Below are 20,437 nucleotides of genomic sequence, written 5' to 3'. Positions count from 1 at the left end.
CCTTACTACCTTTCTGGGCCTTGAACGTGTCAGTTGCATTGCTGTCTATGCAGGGTCAGAAAGATCTTGAATTAATCAAAAATATCTTAATTTGTTTTCTAAAGACAAACAAAGGTCTTATGGGTTTAGAACAACACAAAGGTAAGTAATTCATTTTTGGGTGAACTATTTAAACTTATATTTACTACTAAACAATTAAAAACATTAACATTTTTCCATGTTAAAAACCAACAGCAATATACCAAAGAAGCCAATTTTAGACAATAAATTTATTTATTCCAATGTACAAAATCACTGGTAAATGTTTCCAGGCTTTTTCATCAAGGCAGCACAGAATTCTTCATTCTAAGCCCCTCAAAAACCAGCGTGGTCTGTTCACCCTCAGCTGAGGTCATCTGAAATTCAGACCTCTCCACAATCAGAACAATAATAATATACTGTGACTAAGGTACTTTGAATATAATGAAACATTATGACAGCTTGGTACAGTATGTATTTACAATACAATCAAAGATCAGCAAATGTCCTTGACAGAATCAATGCGTGATACTGAAACCATCCGAAGGACATCAGAAAACACATTCCACTGTTAAAACGTTTTTAAAATGACTGACCTCTCAGAATAAGGGCATCAGAGAAGGCACTAATTGCAACGTGAATTGCTGCTGGTGTATTTCTTGAGTTCAGAACATGAAACAGCAATCATAGCATCAAATGTTTAAAGTTTGACATTTACATTTGGACAAGATGAAAATAATGTCATATAAAACAATGTCGAACGGAATAGTTCATCTAAAAATCTCATCCATGTGGAGTTTGTTTCTTCATCAGAGCAGATTTGGAGAAATTTAGCATCACTTGCTCACCAATAGATCCACTGCAATGAATGGGTGCCGTCACAACGAGAATCCAAAACTTATTAACAATGGATTACAAATCCACAGCAGTTTTTTGCTTCACGGTAATCGTGTGGATTACTTGTGGATTACTGTGATCAGGTCTCATTCTGACGGCACCCATTCACTGCAGAGAATCCATTGTTGAGCAACGCTAAATTTCTCCAAATCTGTAGTTTAATTTTTGTCTGAACTATTGCTTTACAATTTTTGTTGCTCTGTGTTCATTTCCACAATGACAGGGACATTTCTGCACATCAGCAAACAATTTGATTCAACAAATGAAAAAAACTCACCATTTAGGTTACAAATCAAGACTGTTTCAGCAACACTGAGCAGTTCTGAAGTGACCAAATTCATAATTCAAGCATCTCACTCTTTGGTTGTATTCGACTGAGTGGACAGTACTAGAATGCTAACACACCAGCCGTAGTAGTCTTCTCTGAAATATTGCTTTGACACTTTAGGGTATTTTTCATAATAATACAAAAAGTTGGTAATTTCATTCCAAACGTGAATTTAAAAAACGTATAAAAATATCTCAGCTGATTATCCTATGTGCTCTATGCATGAGTCCAAGAGTGCAATGGGAACGTATTTACAGTGATTATCTCTGGGTAAAGAGTGCTTTAACTAAAACTTTACATAATATAAAAAATGTGTTTATACAGTCTTCATTAGCTGAAAAGACATGAAAAAATGACACATTTCTCTGTCTCATACCACTTTGGTGGTTGCATATGTCTTACTCTGTGTCATTCTCATTTGGTTAGATTCTAACCATCAAACACAGTAATCTTAACAAAAAAATTACTCAAACGAGTATTGTACAGTACATATATCATAACTGCTCCATGAGGTCTTTACTATGTACTTTCAGCGACACTCAGGATTGGACCCAGGGATACAGAGGTACATGAGCCATAATCAAAATCAACTCTCTTTTATGACCAAATGAATTCTGCAAAACAAAAGACCACCTTAAAAGGACACTAATACATTTGTGATAAATTCAGACCGTTTGTGATTTGTCCAGCAACCCCTGTCGTATCGCATCAGAACGCTTGGCCTGGTTTCAAGTGCATCAGGGGATCAGATAAAGTCAACCGGCAGTAATGCATGTAAACTAAGCTACTGTAATCAGTATTGTTTGGGCAGTGACACTTTTTGTGCCAATCTGTGGCAGTATACGAAGTGTTGGCACTTTGACTGCATTGTATCAATCCCTAGTCAAAGCTCTGTCCCAAATGAAAAAAACAGGAGTGTCAATAATAAAGAACAAGAAAAATGTAGTTTATAAAACTTTGGACATTTTTGGATATGAATTATATTAGTGCTGTCAAATCACAGTTAACGATTAATCACGATTAATCGCATCCAGAATAAAAGTTTGTGTTTACATAATATGTGTGTGTAGTGTGTACTGTATATATTTATATGTATATATAAATACACACACATACATGTATATATTTAAGAAATATTTGTGTGTATATATATATATATATATATATATATACATATACACACACACATATATAGTATACATGTATTTATTTATTTCTACATACATACACTACCGTTCAAAAGTTTGGGGTCAGTACATTTTTATTGTTTCTTTTCTTTTTTTTTTCTTTTTTTTTAAGAAACTAATACTTTTATTCACCAAGGATGTATTAAGTTAATAATTAAAAGTTTATTAAAAGTTAATAATAAATAATTTACATTGTTATAAAATATTTATATTTTGAATAAACACTGTACTTTTTAAACTTGTTATTCATGAAAGAATCCTGAAAAAAAAAAAAAAAAAAAAGAAATCACAGGTTCCAAAAAATATTTGGCAGCACAACTGTTGATATTATCCAACACTGATCATTCTAATAATAAATCCGCATATTAGAATGATTTCTGAAGGACAATGTGACACTTAAGACTGGAGTAACAGCTGATAAAAATTCAGCTTTTCATCACAGGAATAAATTCTAAAATAAAAAACATTATTTTATATTGTAAAAACATTTTGCAGTATTACTGTTTTTTTTTCTATATTTTTAATCAAATAAATGCAGCCTTGATGAGCATAAGAGACTTCTTTAAAGACTATTACAAGTCTTACTGACCCCAAACTTTTGAACGGTAGTGTATATATACACAGTTCGCACACATATACTATGTAAACACAAACTTTTACTTTGAATGTGATTTATTGCGATTAATCGATCGATTTGACAGTACTAATTATTACATGTATATATGTATATATAAGAAAATTATGTTATTTTGATTTTGAATAAAATTTATGAATATAAACAGATACATGTAAATATTTTCAAAATATATACTCTTTATGCGTGTGTATTTATATACATAATAAATATACACAGTCGTATATACTGTACATATATTATGTAAACAAAAGCTTTTACTTTTGGATGTGATTAATTGTGATTAATCGTTTGACAGCACTATTTATTATTATAAATCATTATTACTTACTTAACTACTAAGTAGTGTTTTCCCCAAAACACTGAATTATATTTTAATGAGTCTTAATTATTAAAACAGTTGTATTCGATAAATTAAAATTTATTTTGGGGATAAATTAATGGATTGGCAAAAAAAAAAAAAAAAAAAAAAAAAAAAACGTTTATGCAATTTATCACAAGGAATGCTGAGTAATATTGGGCTGTAAACAACAATCCCTTTTCAGACTGTGATGACGTTTCCATGGTTATCAACATTGTAAATCTAGTAAAAAGTTTTTTCATTTTAAATAAACTAATATACATTTATAGTGCTATAATTTTTATATTACCTTGACAGTAAATTACAAAAAAAAATGAATAAACACTGCTGACATCTGACGTCATTTCTTTCTTCTGACTGCTATAATTAATCTCTCTATTTTTTTCCTCTTTTGGAAAGTCGTGGAAATGCTATCATGGTTTTTCTTTTGCTTTTGGAGCTAACAGGAACACAAAATTAATTTTCTGTGTAAGTCTACCCAACTATGACAACTCCTACTTCTGAGAAACCCTGAAAATGTGAGAAGGGTCTATTTAGCAAACGGAGTGTGTAGCTCATGAAATAAGAAATGGGACACCTTGCGGTCTCAAGTCAAGTGCGTCATTTGGGACAGGGCTTTGACTCTGACTAACAATATGGGAAGTGCTTCAAAGGTTTTTGCTGTCCATACTTTCCCTCTTATGATATTTGTTGAGCTGCGTTGGGGAGATACACGCCCCCTCGTTATGGTCACGTTTGTTCTTAGTTGGCTGGTTGGTGGGTTTCTCCGGACCCTGGAAGGCAGAGTGGTGATTGTCCGCGGGCAGGTGTGTGGTCTTCCCTGGGGATTCCAGAGAGATCTCAGATCTGTAGGATCAGAAGCTGCCCTGGACAAAAGGGTGGCTGAGAAGCCCCTCGGCAGTGGGCCGCCATTTCTCTTCCACAAAGATCTGCCGCAGGAAGTCCCTGCACGCGTCGGACACGCCCTCGGGCAGGTTTGGCTTAGTCGGCTGGGTTGCGATCTTGAAAATGGCTGCCATTGCTTCATATTCAGCCCATGGGGGCTTTTGGGTTAGCATCTCTACAACCGTGCAGGCAACACTCCTGAGGAGAGAGAGATGTATGGGACTGTTAGCGTACAAGCTAGCTAGTTTCCATCCACATATTTTTCAGTCTTAGGCAAGGTTGACTAAAATTCAATGAAATCTCACCAGATATCTGCTTTGCGTCCGTAGCCTTCTCCATTAATGACTTCCGGACTCATCCAGTAGGGGGTGCCGGTGACCGATTTGATTCCCGTCCCGGACATGCAGATGGTTTGAATGCGCTTGCTAGCCCCGAAATCTCCCAGCTTCACATTTCCCGAGGAGTCCCTCAGAATGTTAGCGCCTGTGAGGAAACACATGTAGATTGAGTTACCCCAGCTGAGATGTTTGTCTGACCAACAATGACAACTGCAAAAAATTATAAGCTGCCTATGGCTGACGGCGTTTGAAGTTTGAGACACACTGTTTCTTCCCACGCTTCTAGTCGGAGTGATTTTCCGTTGCTTTAGCCGTGTTGCCTGTGAGATTTGTGCTTGTTTGAGTAGTGACTAATTCCCGCCAGCCACAAGATTTCCACACCCTGGAAGTCTGACTGTATTGTGAACGGAAAATTAAGACAGAATACCAGAGGACAGAGACTCCTTCCTTTGCAGACCATACTTAATGTGGATATATCCGATTTCCAATTTCCACAAGAAAAAAAGTAAAAAATGTAGTTTATACAACTATGGAGATTTTTAGATATTAATTACATTAGTGCTGTCAAATCACAATTACAATCACGATTAATCACATCCAGAATAAAAAACATAATGTTTACATAATGTGTGTGTAGTGTGTACTGTATATATTTATACATATATATAAATACACACACATCCATGTATATATTTAAGAAATATTTCTGTGTGTATATATATATATATATATTCATATTTATTTATACATATAAATATACACAGTACGCACACATAAATTACGTAAACACAAACTTACTTTAAATGTGATTTATTGTGATTAATTGCGATTAATCGATTTACCAGCACTAATTATTACATATATTTCTTAAAATGTATACATATACGTATGTGTGTATACTTATATCTACATTTACATATACACAGTACACACATATATTTATTACATTCTGTATTTTAACTGTTTTGTTCAATAACATTCTATATGATATTTTATTTTTTAACCATTTATTATTGCCTCATTGCTTTTTTATATGTATTTTAGGTAACTGGACTCAATTAATCGCCATTTTGCTTGATTAATCGTCAGAATAATCAACTGATTAATCAATTACCGAAATAATTGTTAGTGACCGCTCTAATTTTAACAATGCGTTATATTGTAATTTTACAATAAAACTCTCAAATTTGTTTTTTTGCAAGTAAAAACTATGAAATACCAAATAAATTACAGTAAAAGTGAGTGATGCGTTGCATACGACTATATTTTAGTTTTGATGCCTATGTTTCTTGTTTATATTATTGTGATGGGTATAAACTGTCATTTAAGGTAAAAAGCACATTTTGGTACTTTGAGTAACCTGGCATATTAATATTATTATTACTTATGAAATTACTATTACTTAGGAAATACTCAGTCTTAAATTGTAAAACATTAGTGCTGTCAAATTCGATTAATCGCGATTAATCGCATCCAAAATAAAAGTTATGTTTATTTATGTATATTTATATATACACTTAAAAAAGTACACACACATATATTATGTGTAAACAAACTTTTATTTTGGATGCAATTAATCGTGATTAATCTATTTGACAGCACTATAAAATATACAAGCACCGTATACCATCTTGTAATATCTGAAACACTGCCACTGCATTTTTTTTTTTACAGTGCATTTCTGGCAACCACAGCTGGCCTTTTTACTGTAAATTTAACAAAGTATTTTTGAATATTACGTTACCAATATTTTTGAACATTTTATGTTATTTTTATTTTTAAATATTCTTAAACTTTTTGTGAAATGTTTTGCTTTAAAAAGTGACTGTGCCATGCTTCTTTAAAATAAATGCCCCTTTGCTATTTTTATTTAATTTACGTAATGCAATGACTTATTTAAATAAACATATGCACAGCGGGTTATAATACACACGAGTTATATTGTTTTATTACATTATGTATTTTAACTGTTTTGTTCAATTACATTTTATATATTTTATTTTGAATCAATTATCATTGCCTCATTGTTTTTATATATGGATTTTAAGCCATTTTACTCGATTAATCGTCATTTTCCCCCGATTAATCAGCAGGATAATCGACAGATTACTCGATTACCGAAATAATCGTTAGTGACAGCCCTAGTTTTAACATAAACTAATACTATATATGATAATTATTCACTAACATGTTCACAAAGAATAATAAAAATCAAAAATGTATTCAAATAACAAATTTATTGCTCATTTTTACTGTTACCAATGTTGTTACTTTTAATTGTATTCTAAAACATTTAATAATATATATATTAAATATAAAACGTAATAAAACATTTAATATTTATTTATGATTCATTATTAAAAAATAATAACAATAAAATACTATTTTGTGTAAATTACAAACCAGTTTGTATTTTTTATACTGTAGATATGATGTTCAAATAAATTTGTTTAAACTAATACTATATATAATAATTATTCAATAATACATTCACAAACATTAAAAGATTAATAAAAACCAAATGTATTTAAATAACTTTATTGCTCATTTTTACTGTTTCCAATGTTGTTACTTTTAATTATTTTTTAAAATATTTAATAATATATTACATTTAAAATGTAATAAAACATTTTAAAAAATTAAACTATTAATTGAATAATGATAACAATAAAATACAAGCTTGTGTAAATTACAAAACAATTTGCACTGTAGATATGAGTGTTGACTTGGTTCAAATAAATTTGATGAAATTAATACTATATATAATGATAATTATTCAATAATACGTTCACAGAGAATATTAAAAGATTAATAAAAGACAAATTCATTTAAATAAATTTATTGCATTCTTACTGCCACAAATGTTGTATTTCTTTTAATTATAAAATATTTAATAATATTTAAAATACAGATTAAATGTAATAAAACATTTCATATTTAATCATGATTTAATCGATTACTCGATTCCCGAAATAATCGTTAGTGACAGCCCTAGTTTTAACATAAATTCTATGGAATTTTACAGTAAAACTGTTACATTTATAAAAATCATTTATGTAATGCAATGACATATTAGAACATTTTTAAGTATCCTTATGCCTTTCTTTATAAACTGTGTGATTAAAGAATCTCCATGTCTTGTAGAAGCACTGCTGACATTTTCTGGTAGGTAAATATGATTTTAGGATTTTTAATATCACTAATAGACAGGCTGTTAATTTTGGTCCGAGTTTATCCCTAAAGCCCGGAGGTATGCAAAACCTTTCCCCCGTGCTATTTTTGGCAAAGCCTAAAGGAAGTACCACAAATCTGTGCCAAACCAATGTTATTTCACCTAATAAGAAGGAATGTATTTCAGGTGGTGTGGTGCAAGCGACACTCTCCTTTAGATTTCCATTACAAAGCAACAGCCCACTGTTCTTAGCTGGAGGTGATTTATGACTACTGCGATTTACCTTTGATGTCTCTGTGTACGATCATGTTGCTGTGCAAATAGTGGACTCCCTGTAGGATCTGTCGGGTGTATCTGCGGGTGACTTTTTCAGTCAGCGCTCCGTACGCCTTCAGCTGGTCTTTAATAGAGCCCTAGACACACATGGACACACAGATTAATCATACGGTACAAGAGCAAAGAATCCCAGCTCGCTCGAAGCCAGATACCATATTCAGCGCAAAAGCGTAAACATGTGTTTTATTCTCCAAAAGCAAAAAGAACTATAAAGACTGTATTTTTATTAGGAAACTTGAAAAACAAGCTGTCAGCATATGCTTTGACAGGAAACATAAAAACAGGATTCAAACTTGTTTACCAAAGGACATAGTGCAATGGAAAATCATCTGACCCCTTCCTGATTTCCTGATTTTTGTTGTTTCAAATGTTTTACTGCATTATTATTGTTGTTCATACTGTATGCAGAGATTTAAACTTGTATTATATAACAAGTACAAAGCATATTCATTTATTTGGGTAACACTTCAGTGTCTTTTTTTTAACATGAACGAACAACGAACACTATTTTTATTACGCTATTTATTAATCTTCGTTGATGTTAGTTAATAAAAATACAGTCGTTAACTAATGTTAACAAACACAACTTTTGATTTTAATAACGCATTAGTAAATGCTTAATATGAATAACTATTGTTATTGGAACTATCGTTCATTCTTAGTTCATGTTAACTAATGGAGTTAACTATGGTTAACTCATATTTAAAGCTAAAGTTACTTTATCTACAACCAAATATGTGTACATATTTTATAACATGTATTAAATTATATTAAACATGATTAAATCCTAAATGTCTTGGTAATGTCTTGGTTCCATTTATTGAATTTACATTTACTAATTACATTAGTTGGCATGAATTTACAATGAAAAGAAAAAAAAAAAGTTATTCATTTTAATTAGTGTTAATTTAAACATTTACTAATACATTATTAAAATCAAAAGTATCTGTTAATATTATTTAATGGACTTAAGCTAAGTATAAACAACTGTAGATTTGTATTATTTATTTTATATCTATAAACTATTTAACTATTGTAATAACTATTTTATTAACTAACATTCACAAGGATTAATAAATACCAAATGTATTAAAATAACAAATGTATTACTCATTCTTACTGTTACCAATGTTTTATTACTTTTAATTATATTCTAAAATTGTAATAATATTTAATAATTATAAATGTAACAATATATGGAATGTTAAAATAAAATAAAACATTTAATATTTATTCATGATTCATTATTAATAAAATAATAATAACAATAAAACACTATCTTGTGTAAATTACAAACTAGTTTATACTGTAGATATGAGTGTTGGCTTGGTTTATCAAATAAATGTATTTAAACTAATACTGTATATGATAATTATTCACTAACATGTTCACAAAGAATAATAAAAATCAAATGTATTCCAAAAACGAATTTATTGCTCATTTTTACTGTTACCAATGTAGTTACTTTTAATTGTATTTTAAAATATTTAATAATATATATTAAATATAAAATGTAATAAATAAAACATTTAATATTTATTCATGATTCATTATTTAAAAAAATAATAATAACAATAAAATACTATCTTGTGTAAATTACAAACCAGTTTGTATTTTTTATACTGTAGATGTGAGTGTTGACTTGGTTCAAATAAATTTGTTTAAACTAATACTATATATAATAATTATTCAATAATACATTCACAAACATTATTAAAAGATTAATAAAAAACAAATGGATTTAAATAAATTTATTGCACATTATTACTGCTACAAATGTTTTTTTTTTTATTTAATAATATTTAAAATACAGATAAAATGTAAAACATTTCAGATTTAATCATGATTTATTATTACTAAAATAATACTAACAATAAACTTATTTTAAAATAACATCCTGTGTAAAATGACAAACCAATCTGTATTTTGTAGACTCTAAATATGAGTGTTGGCTTGGTTCATCAAATAAATTAAATTAAATCAACACTATATATAATAAATAATAATAATAATACATTCACAAAGATTAATAAAAGAGTAATAAAAACCAAATGCATTTAAATAACAAATGTATTGCTCATTCTTACGGTTACCATTGTTTTATTACTTTAAATTATAAAAACTTAATACATTTTAAATTTAATAAATAAAACATTTAATATTTATTCATGATTTATTATAAATAAAAGTAAAATTAACAATAAAATTACTTAAAAATAACATCCTGTGTAAAATTACAAACCAATCTGTATTTTTTTTTTTTTTTCCCCTCAAAGTGTAATTATTATTTAGTTAGGAATTATTATTTGCAGTGTGTTAGGAAGTCACACTCAGATGTGTTTACAAAAGTGGAGCTGGAAGTATATAATTTGTCAGAACACTGAACTTTTTTTAACTTTCTGGAAAAACAGATCATAGTGCCAAATGTTTCTCACATGTGACTGTGTTTCTTTGAAACACTGGCCCAAACAAAGTTCATATTTCCTCAGCTTTCCTGTTTACAAGCCTCGCCGAAGAAACAATGTCTCCTCAAGGACAACATCGTGAAACACCTGTGACGCAACAACAATAAGAGAAACCACAATGCCTTCCTAGCAAATAATACACAGTTTGCACAGCTCCTTCCAAGTACTAATATTTTGTATTATGAATTTTCACAATGTCCTTTTCAAGTTATTAAACGAAGCGATGTGTCCCGCGTATGTAATCCTACAGTAATACACTCCTACAGGCTCTAGCGATCTTCTGATCCCTCATTATGCAATACATTTCTCACCTCACGTAACCCTATTCCACATCCTACTCATTCAGACTGCTTCTCTCTTTGTCTGTTCCCTTCACCTCTGCTCTTATCAGGACGCGGCAGTGCTGTGCAGAGGCTGGTGGCTTTGGCTCTGAGTAGCGATGCATCTGCCAGAGACCTTGGTGAAACATTCCCCTTTACCAGACAATACGTGACTAAGACACCGCGAGTCTGTGCATATTAAAATGGAGCTGACGGATGGGACAGACCGCGTCTGACGCTCGTTAAGACACCCATTGCAGAGAAAATGAACTCGTAAAGCCGTGCGGTTGTGCTGACAAAGAACACTGTGGATACGTTTGCGAGCCAGTGACATTTTGGAGTGGGTTTGTTCATTATTTGGAAAGCGCAGACTCATTGTACGTTTAACAATGTCATTTTCTTAAAACGCAAAGAGACACGGACAATGTGCCTAGTAACAGTTGTTTTGTTTTGGTTTTTTTTAGCACTTGATTCGCTGAGTTAAATAAGACAGGGTACACATTTCTTGATTCAGTTTGATTCTGATTCACCAGCTTGTTTTGTTTAGATTCCAATTTCGATTCGATTTAGTAAGAATCGTCTGTAGAATCAGGGTAAACTTGTGACACTGTACGTTCTGATTCACTGAAAAGAACCGGTTCATAAGAGTCATTTATTAATGAATGAGAATATACCAGTTTTGCTGTATGTATTGACTCATTAAAAGGAACTGGTTCATAAGAATCATTTGTTTGTGAATCAAGATACACTAGCCTTGCTGTACGTTTTGATTCAGTAAAAGGAACTGGTTCATAAGAATCAAATTTTTCATGAATCACTTTTGCGTGGACTATTTTAAAACTAAAACATGCATCTTATTCACTGTTCATCGACAATCCAGTTTATGAACGAGTGACTCTTAGGAACCAGTTTTTTTTTAGTGAATCAAAACAAATAGGCTGTCCAGTGTAGCCCAATTCACAAATAAATCCAATAAAACACTTCTTTTTAGTGAATTAAAACCTTTTAGTAGCCTGATTCAAAAACAAAACTTGTATAAAACAGATGCTTTTAGTGAATCAAAACATACAGCAAGAAAAGTTTATTTTGATTCATGAACAAATGATTTTTATGAACCAATTGCTTTTAATGAGTCAATACATACAGCAAGAAATACCCTTGTCTTGCTGTATGTTTTGATTCACTAAAAGGAACTGGTTCAAAAGAGTCATTTGTTTATTAATCAGGCTACATTGTTCGTTCTGTATGTTTTGATTCACTACAAGGAACTGGTTCATAAGTGTCATTTGTTTATTAATCAAGCTACATTGTTCATGCTGTATGTTTTGATTCACTGAAAGGAAGTTGTTCACAAGAATCATTTGTTCATTAATCAAAATACACTTGACTTGCTCTATGTTTTGATTCACTAAAAAGAACTGGTTCATACAAGTCATTTGTTCTTGAACTGATATGCTGTATGTTTTGATTCACTAAAAATAACTGGTTTATTAGATTCATTTGTTGATTAATCAGGCCACATTGGTTGATTCATTAAAAGCATCCGTTTCAAACAAGGCTTTTGTCTGTGAATCAGGCTACTCTGGTCATGCTGTATGTTTTGATTAGAGTTTATTAGAGTCATTTGTTTGTGAATTGGGCTACACTGGACAGGTTATTTGTTTTGATTCACTATAATGAACCAGTTCATAAGAGTTACTTGTTTGCAAATCTGCATACACCAGTTTTGCTGTATGTTTTGATTCATCAAAAGGAACTGGTTCGTAAGAATCAATTTTTCATTAATCAAAACACACTAGTGTATGTTTTGATTCACTAAAAGGAACTGGTTCATAAGAGTCATTTGTTCTTGAACTGGATGTGCTGTATGTTTTAAATCACTAAAAGCATCGGTTTCATACAAGTCTTTTGTTTTATGAATCAGGCTACTCTGAACATGCTGTATGTTTTGATTCACTAAAAAGTACCGGTTTATTAGATTCATTTGTTTAATAATCAGGCTACAATGTTCTGTATGTTTGATTAATTAAAAGCATCTGTTTCATACAAGTCTTTTGTTTGTGAATCAGGCTACTCTGGTCATCCTGTATGCTTTAATTCACTAAAAAGAACCAGTTTATTAGAGTCATTTGTTCATTTGGCTACACTGGAAAGGCTATTTGTTTTGATTCACTAAAATAAATCAGTTCATAAGAGTCATTTGTGAATCATAAAACACAATGTTGTATGTTTTGATTCAGAAAAAGGAACTGGTTCGTAAGAATCAATTTTTAATGAATCAAAATACACTTGTCTTAGCGTATGTTTTGATTCTCTAAAAGCATCTGTTATACGCAAGTCTTATGTTTGTGAATCAGGCTACTCTGGTCATGCTGTATGTTTTGATTCACTAAAAAGATATAGTTCATAAGAGTCATTTTTTCACAAATTGGGTTACACTGAACAGGCTACTTATTTTGATTCATTAAAATGATCCAGTTCATAAGAGTCACTTCAGAAACTGGATTGTTGATGGAGAGTGAATAAGATTCAGATTTTGTAGTGGTTGTTTGGTGAATTTACCCAAAGATATTACTGTTTTCTTATTCAATCCACAGTGTGCAAGAAGTCTACATTAACTTACACAAACAAAATACCGAGTATAATAAAATAATAATAAACACCAAAGAGTGTGTGAGTCATTCTAAAAAAATCAACAATCCCTCCAATGAGCTGCATCAACACAAACATAACTGTATACACACCCCAGGCATGAATTCCACAAAGATGGACAGCTTTTTCTGCACCGGATCACGCAAGCAGCCGTAGTACTGCACTATACGGTCATGCCGCAGATTCTTCAAGAGCTGAATCTCACACTCCAGTGCGTTCACTTCCTGCAGAGAGAGACATAGAGAAAAATAAGTAAGTAGAACATCTCTACAGTGGATACATGCTGTGATCACCCGAGTCTATTTCATACTTACCTTGCTGGTCTCCTGACACTCAGGGTCAAAGGGCACCTGCTTGGCCGCCAGCTCGCGCCCCGTGTCAACATCGTAGCAGAGGTAGACCTCGCCAAACGCTCCCCGACCGAGCAGTTTCCCCTGACGCCAGTTTACAGGAGCCCTTGGGGCTGAGGAAAGTAAGAAGAAACAAACCACGTTACCCTCAACAGCAAACCGCAGACTGCAACTTAAAGTAGACCAAATCACACACAGAGACTCGCTGACGACTCCGAGTCAAACCACAACTGCATGCTATACAGATCTACACTTTTAGATTTATTTGCAACTGCTCCCCTCTTGGGCAATAAACTAGGATTTAAATGAACAGAGAGGCAGACAGCTGACTATTGGCAGGCACTGCAAGTTATTCAAGACTAAATATTAAACACCTGAATATTACTTCTTTAAATCAAGGTCACGTCGAACCGAAGCAAATCCTTCAGGGTGCGTTTTTTTTTTCCTCGGCACTCCAATACGTCTTGTGTTTGGTAATATCTGAATCTCTTTTTTACAACTCTCTCATGACTATCATGAGCCTCACACATAATAACACTGTCTGCATTCTGCTATTGTTTAATAAACATGCTGTATGGATCTAATCATAGATAGATGATAGAGAACTTTAAATCTGGTTGCAGTTAAACTACACCCAACACCACTCACCAGACAAGATTTACGCATCTCTCAGAATCATTTCCCCACTTATTCTATGACGGACACATTTGCGTCAGCATCTACGATCGTTTTAATCAGCTTAGTGTTGCTATAATGACATTTGACATGAAGCTATCTGTATAGTTTATGGAGGCTCTGGGGGGGAAAGAAGCCACAGGCAGACAACAGAGACAAGCATCCATGTTCATAAGTCAAACTCAGGCGCCCGTCCTGGATTCCTCTGAGGAAATAGAGCTGATTAAAGAACCTGTTTGCAGACTGCAGAGCTCAAACATATGAGGGCACACAACAAACCATGCAGAGTTGGGTTTATTCATCATCTCTAATAGAGACGGGAAGTATGAACCAAATCGAACGATAACTGTGTGTATATAGTATTAAATTACTTATTACAGTTAATAAAGTAAAAGAGATTAGTTACAAATTCTCTGATTCGATTTGATTAAATTCTACATTTATAAGATTCCAATTTTTTAAATAAGTCTCAGTTCACTAGCTTATTCTTAAATTCAACAAACTGTAAAAGACGCTGTTTTAAACTGATTCAAAACATTAACTCTTTTGATCTATTCATTAAATAAACCCTAAAGATAACTGTTTATGTGAGCCATTTGCTTGTTAATCAGACTACACTGGTGGTGTTTTGATTTCCGAAAAATAATCGGTTCATAAGAGTCATTTCCTTGTGAATTGGATTATACTAATCATGTTATTTTTTTGCATGCAGCCTGCATGGACTATTCAATAGAAACAAGTTTATTGCCATCAAGTTAAAGGAAACCTTGTGTATTAAGACATGTATCTCTTAATGTAATGCAAATGATGTCGCTTACTGAAATTTGTAATAGAAAACGCATGAAAGATGTACAGTGTTTTGTGTTTTTTTGTTTAGTGATAGTTGTTCATGAGTCCCTTGTTTGTCCTGAACAGTTAAACTGCCTGCTGTTCCCACAAATTCTTTGGTTTTTCAGCATTTTTGTGTATTTGAACTCTTTCCAACAATGACTGTATGATTTTGAGATCCATCTTTTCACACTGAGGACAACTGAGCTACTCAAATGCAACTATTACAGAAGATTTAAACACTCACTGATGCTTCAGAAGGAAACACAATGCATTAAGAGCCGGGGGGTGAAAACTTTTGAACAGAATAAAGATGTGTACATTATTCTTATTTTGACTAAATATCATATTTTTTCATTTAGTACTGCCCTTTAGAAGCTACAGAAGATACTTATATGTTTCCCAATAGACAAAATAAGTTAAATTTACCCTGATCTTCAAACTTCAAAAGTTTTCAACCCCCCGACCATTTCTCTGGCTCTTAATGGTGTTTCCTTCTGAAGCATTGGTTGGAAAGGGTTCAAACACAAAAAGCAAAAAGAATTGTGGGACCTGAAGGATTTTTCTGAAGAAGAGCAGGCAGTTTAACTGTTCTGGACAAACAAGGGACTCATGAACAACTATCAAAAAACTGCTGTGGATCATTCAGGTAACAACACAGTATTAAGAAAAGTGTATGTAAACTTTTGAACAGGGTAATTTTTATAAATTCAACTATTATTTTCTCTTGTGGACAATATGTAGGTGTCTTTTATGTGAAATATCTTATTCAGGTCAGTACTAAATAAAAAAATAGCATGCATTTTGTATGATCCCTCTTATTTTGGTAAATTAATTAACATTTTGTAAGGCTGATTCTGCAAGGTGTATGTAAACTTTTGACTTCAACTGTATGTTATTTAAAAAATCATTTTATATATATTTCGATGATGTGAAATGGTTGCACTCGGTGAGCTACTGACGCTACCTGTTGCTATTTTTACCGCAGCACAACTTGCAAAATAAAATACTTATTTGGATGCCACATTGTGTGGCCTTTGGTTGTAATTTTCAGTCGAAGGGGAACAAGAGAATCGATAGGTCCTCACTGCTCTTCTAGCGATAAGAAAATGACAAAAGAATGGGAAGATGCCTGTGGATGAATAAAACTTCCTAAAGACTTGCGTCTTTGTTCTCTCCACTTTAGCCCTGATGCCTTTGAGGCTTTTAAGCGACCACAGCTACTGAAAAAGCTTACAAACGGCAGAGACAAGAAACGCTAGATGCCATCCTGGCAGGATGTAAACATTGCCACCTGTAAGCTCTTTCAGTAGCTGTGGTCATCGCATCAGTATTATTTTCCGAGTTGTGCTGTGAAAAATAATAGCGCCCCTCATAGTCCAAAATATGTATAAACATAAATCTTTCATGGGTTTTCTACTACATATTTCAGTAAGAGACATCATTTACATTACATTAAGCCATACAAGTCTTAATACCTGATTTCTTTTGCTGAGTTGCTACAGATTTAGTCAAAGCAAATGGTACATAGAGAGCAGTGCAGCCCTACTTATGCATTGAGAAAATATTCATGGTTACGCTACAACCAGACACACTTCTGGTCTGAAGGCAAGTGTGCAAATGTGCTTTATGTGGTTTTCTTTTCTAATGGCCTGCATAAGTGTCCTCATGTGTGTGCATGTATGTGCTCTTACATTTAGGAGTGTTGCGTTGGCTGTTTTTCTCAGTCCAGCTGATGGAGTGCAGATCTCCACTGTACAGCAAGGTGCTTTCTCCATTGTAGCTGCGTGTACGGCTGGACGGGACCAGCTGAAACAGGTTCTCCTGAGGCATAAAGCTTCGAGGGAAGGTCCTTCGACCTGAATACAAACAAATATTTTAGACACCCGATACTAAATACAAATACACCTTTAGCGCTTTTGACCAACAAACATCCATGATCTTTTTTTCTTCAAATTCCTATAAAGTGGCACTCCCAGGGAACACACGTGATACATTATTACCTTAAAAACACTCAAATCTGCTTTGGTAAACCAAATGCATAAATAACATTCCCTATGAATTGTGTAAATCTTTACAGAATTTGGATGTTTTGAATCATCTCTTCATGCTTTAAGGCACATACAATCAACATGTCCAAACATCTTCCTCCCATTCCCTGATTCTCCCTCTCTCACACGCTCTTCTTTTCTTTTGTCTCTCGCTTCCTCCATCAAGCTTTCCACAAGGCAGGAAACTCCTCTCAGTACAGTGTTTTGCAACAGTCAGTGCGCCTCATCAGGGGAAACACAAATAAAACACACACACATACACTCCTTGAGTTCTGGGGAAACTCAAATCATGCTGGCCATGTGCACAGCTTTATCTGCCTGCGGCACTGCACGTAATATAAAGAATATGTAATATCCCTGTAGAAAATATCAGCACCTGTGGTAACAGCATAAACTAGCCTTCTAGTCTCTTCAGCATGGATGAAAAGGGGGTTTTGTGGCCGGCTAACAATTTATGGGTCTAGGCTGCAAACGCATGTTTGATTCCAAGTAGGAGAATCAGCAAGAACACAGTCTTCTTCTGTGCCACTGAGCAATGCCCTCCACGCTAAAACACAATCCAGAGGGACGGCGCATGCAATTAGCAAAATGTGACTTGCTTTGGATAAGAAAGCATCCGCTAAATGTTAACCAAAGAATTAATTTACTAATTAGGCGCTCTGAGAATTAAAGAGAAGCTCCTAACAGCAGAAGTTTTTGCTTGTAACACCAGTTTTCACGCAGACTTGCATTGTTATTTTATAAAAACATAATAGTGCAATTATGAAAGAGGAACAAAACATATGTGATACCATTGTCTAAAACAAATGAATCAAGCCCAGACAGAAACTACCAACTTTTATTGCATTTTGGGGGGAAATACACTACCAGTCAAAAGTTTTTGAACAGTAAGATTTTTAGTTTTGTAAAGAAGTGCTCACCAAGCCTGCATTTATTTGATCCAATATTTTTTTAATACATTTTCTATATGAATGTATTTTAAAATGTAATTTATTCCTGTGATTTAAAAGCTGATTTTTTAGCATCATTACTCCAGTCACATGTTCCTTCAGAAATCATTATAATTCTGATTTACTGCTGAAAAAAAATCATTATTATGTTGAAAATGGCTGAGTAGAATTTTTCAGGTTTCTTTAATGAATAGAAAGTTCATAAGAACAGCATTTATCTGAGATAGAAAACTTTTGTAACATTAGAAATGTTTTCATCATCACTTTAGATCAAGCATCCTTGCTATATAAAAGTATTAATTTCTACAATTTCTTTCCCAAAAAAATGTAAAACTCCAAGCTTTTGAATAGCATAGTGTATACTGTTACAAAAGCTTTTTATATCAGATAAATGCTGAACATACCCATCAAAGAATCCTGAAAAAATGTACTGAACTGTTTTAAATATTGATAATAATAATAAAAAATGTTTCTTAAACAGCAAATCAACATATTAGAATGATTTCTTAAGGAACATGTAACACTGAAGACTGGAGTAATGATGCTGAAATTTTAGCTTTGATCATAAGAATAAACTGCTTTTTAAAATATTTTTAAAAAGTTATTTTAAATAGTAAAAGTACTTCAAAATTTTACTGTTTTTGCTGTACTTTGAATCAAATAAATGAGGCTTGGTGAGCAGAAGAGGCTTCTTTAAAAACATAAAAAATCTTACTGTTCAAAAACTTTTGACCGGTAGTGTATACCAAATTATAATAAATAATAACAATAAATCAGTAATTATATTATATTATATTATATTATATTTAAGCTATTTAAGTATAAAAAAGGCAAATTAAAAACAAAAAATAATAAATAAAATAATAATTAAAAAAATGAATGACATGCACACAGTCCCTGTTTTCTTAAGTTATAATAGCACAGTTACACACACATTGCTTTGGTAAAGGTCAGCTTACCGTCGCCGTAGTCTTTACTGCGACTGGACATGTGGAACTGGCGTGGGAAGGTCCCGTGTTTCCCGTGACGCCCTGCAGGTGGAGCAGTTACATACAAACCGGTTAGATGCATGCTTGACATGAGCTATGGTTTACAAACAGGCATTTTATCTTCATCCACAGAAAACAGCATATGTTGATAATGAAACTGATTCAAGTATTTGATATTAAGACGTGTGCGCTCACTGAACTGTGAGGTAAACCTCATGAAATCAGATAAACAGCGCTTGCGGAAGTGAAGAGCTCTTTACCACAGGGCACTTCATTCATTCAAAGCGACAAAACTAGAACACTCCCATTATAAACAACTGAGCTGTCTACTGCACTACAGAAAAGACGGCTAATATTTTAAATACATGAGCTTAACATGAAAATGTTGCTAAAGTTCACAAAAACTAAGAAAATAGTAGTCTTTTGTAATGCTAAAAATTTCATTCTCATTATTTCCTGTAAAGCAAAATCTTAATTAAATACATAAACATACATTTGGATGAATCTCACAAAAAAATTGGTAAAAGGAAATTTCCAAGGTATATTTCATAGATTTCACTTCAATATATAAATTCAGTAATAAAAAAGAGATTTTTTTGCATTGTGCATAATAGATTACCAACACACACATTTACATGCTAATATACAGGAGCGCACATAAGTGGTGCGCAGATGCGCATGCGCAACCAAAATAAAGAATGCACTGTGAAAATTAGTTCACACCACTCATTTGCGTACTGACAGGTTTGACAGCAGTTAATGCACAATCACCATTGGAGATGGACTAACTGTAATACTGTATAAGATTTCCATTCGAAATGAACGCATAAATATAGGCTACGCGTTTACAGTTTCAAAGCGAAATGCAAAACATTCACCGACTCGACACGACAGTGCGAAAACCGTAAGCTAATTTGTCGGTAACCCGCCAAAATAAAAGCTTACTGATTTTAGGTCTAAAGGTTGTTTTAAGGTTGTTTTTAGGTTAAAACAAAACAAGC

At 32.7% G+C, this 20,437-nt stretch overlaps 1 protein-coding gene across 1 annotated transcript in view; it reads right to left on the bottom strand.

The window, feature by feature from the left end:
* Positions 1-452: 452 nt before the first annotated feature.
* The window catches only part of map3k22 (mitogen-activated protein kinase kinase kinase 22), an 83,651-nt gene continuing 63,666 nt past the window's right edge, over positions 453-20,437 (bottom strand). Inside the window, exons 12-18 of the mRNA XM_051097639.1 lie at positions 19,407-19,478; positions 17,141-17,305; positions 13,908-14,056; positions 13,686-13,817; positions 8,104-8,233; positions 4,616-4,793; positions 453-4,508 (exon numbers count right to left, since the gene is read on the bottom strand). Coding sequence (XP_050953596.1) covers positions 4,280-4,508; positions 4,616-4,793; positions 8,104-8,233; positions 13,686-13,817; positions 13,908-14,056; positions 17,141-17,305; positions 19,407-19,478 — 1,055 coding nt within the window. The 3' untranslated portion in view covers positions 453-4,279. The remainder of the gene's footprint in view (positions 4,509-4,615; positions 4,794-8,103; positions 8,234-13,685; positions 13,818-13,907; positions 14,057-17,140; positions 17,306-19,406; positions 19,479-20,437) is intronic.

This window comes from Labeo rohita, chromosome 24, assembly GCF_022985175.1.
Source record: "Labeo rohita strain BAU-BD-2019 chromosome 24, IGBB_LRoh.1.0, whole genome shotgun sequence".
Lineage (NCBI taxonomy): Eukaryota > Metazoa > Chordata > Actinopteri > Cypriniformes > Cyprinidae > Labeo > Labeo rohita.
Note: the sequence above shows the minus strand (reverse complement) of the source record. Positions and strands in the feature narration are given on the sequence as shown.